At 40.1% G+C, this 5059-nt stretch overlaps 1 protein-coding gene across 1 annotated transcript; it reads right to left on the bottom strand.

Annotated features, from left to right (window-relative positions):
- Positions 1 to 2849: 2849 nt before the first annotated feature.
- Positions 2850 to 4992, bottom strand: mchr1a (melanin-concentrating hormone receptor 1a). Its single transcript, XM_037974593.1, has 2 exons — positions 4953 to 4992; positions 2850 to 4107 (listed from the first exon to the last, which is right to left on the bottom strand). Exons 1-2 carry the CDS (start codon positions 4990 to 4992, stop codon positions 3086 to 3088), a joined length of 1062 nt encoding a protein of 353 aa, XP_037830521.1. The 3' UTR covers positions 2850 to 3085.
- Between the last annotated feature and the right edge of the window lie 67 nt (positions 4993 to 5059).

The following is a 5059-nucleotide window of genomic DNA, read 5'->3' as shown; positions in this document are numbered from 1 at the left end:
CAACATCTCAGTTTGTGCGTGGACAAGTTGTTAAAACAAAGCATAAAATCTAAATTTCAAAATATTCACAGTACTGTGGATGGGGCCATAGTGCTCAAACGCTTGGCGTGAATGAATGAATGATTCCACCTTGTTTGGAGAATAAGAGACCCTAAAAGCGAGGGGAAACTGTCTGACTCTAAACTCACCAGTTTAATCTGAAAATCAAAGAGCTATTTCAAAAGCTGCATCAAGGTGTATTGTTTAAAGTTAGGTTTTGTTTTGTTGGACTGAGTTTCAGAAGTATCTTGAAGTAAAATGGTTTAGATCTTTAGAAGTGGGGGTTCTGTGAAAAGCTATAAACACCAAATAACTTACCTGTTGTAGATAGCTCTTCAAACAACCTCAGTTTGGAGAAACATGGTTAAATTTTGAGACAAGACCAAACTGAAATGCTGCCATAAAAACTATTTCAATCTCAGAAAAGACCCAGTGATTTATATAAAACCTTAAAAAACTTAAAAATTATTGTTAATTTTTTATTGTTCTACAGTTATTTGTAAGCACAAATGTTTTGCAAGCACTACAGCCAGCAGCAGCTAGCTATAGCACTTCTAGTGCAGCCTGGGGCACTTCCAGCAAGAATATCATGATGTTTCGGCTGCAATAATTGTACAACATCAAGCCATAGACATGCTAGTAGACCAAGTGCCCCTTCTCTTGTTGTTGGAAATTGAAGCCAACAGGAACTGTTTTATGAAAGTTGCCATGTTGTGTTTTGGGAACCTGAGTCTGGGCACCAATGATGAGAGGCTTTAAGTCCCACCCACTGCCCCGACACATTAATGGTGTCACATAAGCTTTCTTTTTAGGATGAAATAATTAATTACAGCTAAATGTGTTAGAAAAAGGAATATTTAAACATACAGCAGCTAGGTAAGAACTTCATAAATCCACAAGAGTTCATCCATCCACTTTCTTTACCCCCTTTTCCATGCAGGGTCATGAGGAGCTGGTGTCTATCTCCAGCAGTCACTGTGCAGGAGGCGGGGGACACCCTGGACAGGTCGCAAGTCCATCACAGGGACACATAGAGACAAACAAAAGAAACAACCATTCACACCCTCCCTCACATTTAGTGGCAATTTAGAGTTGTCAATTTTTGATGTGTGGGAGGAAACCAGAATACCCAGAGAAAATTCACAAATTCATGTGACGAACATGCAAACTCCACACAGACAGGCCCCAGGTGGGAGGCAGACCTGCGAACGTCTTCCTCTAAGGCGACACCTCTAATCACTGCGCCACCCTCCACAAGAGTCAGCACCTGAAAAGCATAATCTGAGGTGTGTTTGTACTTTTTCAATAAGGAAATGGCCCATCTTTTTCCAAGTTTAATCAGGAAATGTTCCAATTGTTTACATGGAAGGAGTGGGACTTAAACCTTGTCCTGGAACCAGCAAACAGGGAAGCTGGTTCCAGGACAAGGTCTACCAATATTAACAGTTTTTGAGCAAAAGCAGCATTTGAATTAAACACTATAAATATTTTTTAAGTCTGAGCTGTTTTAAAAGGACAGAAATCCAAATTTGGTCTTGCCTCCACTTGAGCTGTTTTATGAATTTGTCAGAAATAAACTCTTTCTTTATGTCTCCAAACTGAGAAAGAGCTAGGTAATATATTATTCAAAATCTTTTCACAGAACTGCATTTCAAAACATCTGAGCTATCCCTAAAGGTTTTATATTACAACTTTATCAAGACATTGTGGTGAAAGCAGAACCAGATTCATGAACTCTGCTCAGCTGTACAATCAGGACAAAAAGGCTGAGGTAAAGCATTCAAAATCCCAGGTTTATTTTCTCTATCCTATGTATCTTAAGTCATGACTTTTCCCCCTCAACTTGCTTTCAAATGTCATTCAACTGATCCTTTTTTAAATAACCTGAAAAGTCACAAAGAAAACAACATTTCAAAAACATACTGTACAAAAGAGCAGAGCAGAAAAACATTCAAAGAAAGCAAAAACAAAGGTCAGCACCAAAACATTTTCTGCTTGTAACCTTGTTCAAATGATTGAATATTTAGTCATTTAAAAAAAAATCATTTAGGCTTTAATTTTAACACCGAACACAATAAAAACACAGAACGTTCTACTGACCACTTATAGAGAACAGATGTCAAACTGTTGGCTGATTGAAAGCTAACAAAACATGCATCACAGCTGGGTTTTTCATTTGTTATTTTTTTTAAGCCTGCATAAGCCTGCATGTTGTCACAGGATCAAAAGCAGAAAAAAACAAAGTATCATCTCCCCAGTGGAATGTAATAAAGAAGATTGTCTTGTGCACATCTTTCCTTTTAGTAGAAGAAAGTTGTGCTGTAGGTTGATGAAACCCCCTTGGCTCTATGCAGGAGCATAAACAATATCTGTACACTGCATCTCTATAAATTGAAAGCTGCAAAATATTTTTTCTTTCCATATAAATTTGTTCTGAATGTGCTGTTTCACAGTGAGGACATTTATGAGGACAACAATACTGATTTTGGTCTTGGGCTAATGATGTCTATGTCTGTAGGAAAATGCTACAAAAATCATTAAAGCACTAGAGGTCATTGACTCAGACTCAGACTAAGAGTTAGTTGTTCTCTGAGCTTTCACTGTGAATAGGCTGATCTGCCTACACCGCAAACTTATCAGCTATAAAAACTGGATAAAAGAATAAATGAATAGGCTAAAATCAAGCTTCTGCAAATGCTGGACAGCCTTTCAAAACAACAGAAATGTTAAAAAGTATGTAAACCTGTGATATTATAGAAATAAAGTTAGATTTTTATATTTCCTATAAATTCATGGCTTTAAAAGGGGATCAGTTAATCATTGGACATTGCAGGTGATAACATTTTAAAGACTATTGTTTCACAGAAAGTCACCTGAGATGTTGCGGGTTTTTTTATTTAATTTTTTTGGTAAATGTACATAAAGCAAAAAATGATTGACATTATTGTAAGAAATGTCTTCTTCAGTCAACATCTCACCGTCAGTTGCATGGATTAAAGTTGCAGGATTAACTCTGAGAATAATACTTTCATTTCAGTTCACTGATTCATTGTGGGGCCTTGTTGGACGGCAACATCTCCCTGGTTCCTGGCTCCTGCTGAGCTCCTTCGGGTATAATTCTCATGCTCACACTGCCTCCGTCCGTGGTGCTTGGGTTCACACGGAACTTCCTGTTAAGTGGGTGCACAGCCTTGAGAAACTGTCTCTTGAAGGTCTCACTGAGAATGATGTAGAGGAATGGATTGATGCAGCTGTTAGCGTAGCCCATGCTAATGGCGATGTTGTAAGCATAGGAGAAAGCCAGGCTTGGGTTTTGTACCCCGAGGTGGACAAGCTGGAGGATGTAGTAAGGAGCCCAGCAGATGAAGAAAGCCAGGCAGATGGCCACTGCCATCCGAGTCACCTTCCTGGTGCGCACCCTCAAACTCCGCGGGGGCAGCGGGGCCACACTGGTGGACATGTGTTGGAGGATCTTGAAGAACACCACGCAGATTATGGCCAGGGGGATGGCAAAGGCCAGGAAAAACTGGTAAAGTGTGAACCAGAAAATGTCACTGGCAAGATCTGGCAGAAGGAGAGCACAGGCAACCAGTCCATCTGGGAGGGGCATCAGGCCTGCGTACAGCCACACAGGGATGATGGTGATCAGGGACAGAACCCACACCAGTCCGATGACCAGCACCGCCACACATGGTGTGCGCACATGGTTGAAACGAATGGGATGGACTGTAGCTAAATAACGGTCGAGGGTCATTGCAGTTAGGATGTAAGTACTGACGATCTGACTGTTGGAGTCAAGAGCAGTGATGACCGTGCACATGGCAGCCCCAAAGTGCCATGTACTGTTTCCCAGCAACTGATGGATGAGGAACGGCATCCCGAGGAGAAACAGAAGATCGACAATTGATAAGTTTAAGATGAAGATGTCTGGAACGCTTTGTTTGGCGCGACACTTGGTCTTCTTCAGAATGGTGTACATGACAATGCAGTTTCCAATGATGCCCATAAAACAGATGATACCGAAGATGACAGGGAGGCTGGCACCACAGTGGGGGGGCCCAAATGCAACTGGAACAAAACAAGGAGACAGCCACAGTTCAGTCACAAAAATTAAATGTATACATTATTATACAATATATAAAAATGCTACACATTTACCTAGATGGTACATTTATTGATTAAAATTGTTTGTATTGTACAAGGTCTCTAAACAAACTGCTATTCATCATGGGTCATCCACAGGCCAGGACTGGCAGCACTGCGAAAAGTCCCAGTGGGTCTGCTGGGTTTACTAGCCGCGAGGGTTTGAATTAAATTATTATTAACTTATTTTATTGTTTGTTATTGATAAAACAGAGGAGACTGGGCTGCTTACACATGCAGCTTACACTCATACAGCCAGTGGCGCCGGATTCATTTTCTAGGTGGGGGGCCACCGGAGTGTTTCGTCACCTTATTAATTTTACATGCATCGGATCATTGTCTAACATCAACAAAAACTGAATAATGAAACGCTTTTTCAGCTATGACTTTTTGTTCCAATATTTTATTATGAATAATGATTATTAGTTAAACCAACCAACAGCTTTATAAATGACCACAATAAAAGTAAACACAGGTAAATAACATGCGCATGGGCAGAGATGGAAGAATCCAACATCTGAGCAACAGGAATATACAAACGCTTGTGCGGCGGAACTAATTAAGAGCATTTGGTATTAAAACAGCATAAACTTTGTCAGACTTGGAACATATAACCAAACATTATATTAGTAAAAAGATTTCTTCCGAGGCTATTTATAAGTATGTCGCTCATTGTAAACTATTTACATCCTAATGACACTAATAACGACTAATGATAACAATAAGTTTCAGAGCTCAGTATTTTCCAAAGTATGCCTCCCTTCGCTGACTCGCGAAGCAGAAGCTGCGGCAGACTTTGCTGAGGTCCATGTTATCAGTCAAGTCTTTGTGTATATGCAGAAACAGAAGGTGATTGAGCCGCTGTTCTGTCATTGTT

The sequence above is a fragment of the Kryptolebias marmoratus genome, linkage group LG3 (assembly GCF_001649575.2).
Source record: "Kryptolebias marmoratus isolate JLee-2015 linkage group LG3, ASM164957v2, whole genome shotgun sequence".
Lineage (NCBI taxonomy): Eukaryota > Metazoa > Chordata > Actinopteri > Cyprinodontiformes > Rivulidae > Kryptolebias > Kryptolebias marmoratus.
The sequence above is the reverse complement of the archived record's forward strand: the minus strand, read 5'-3'. Positions and strand labels throughout refer to the sequence as shown.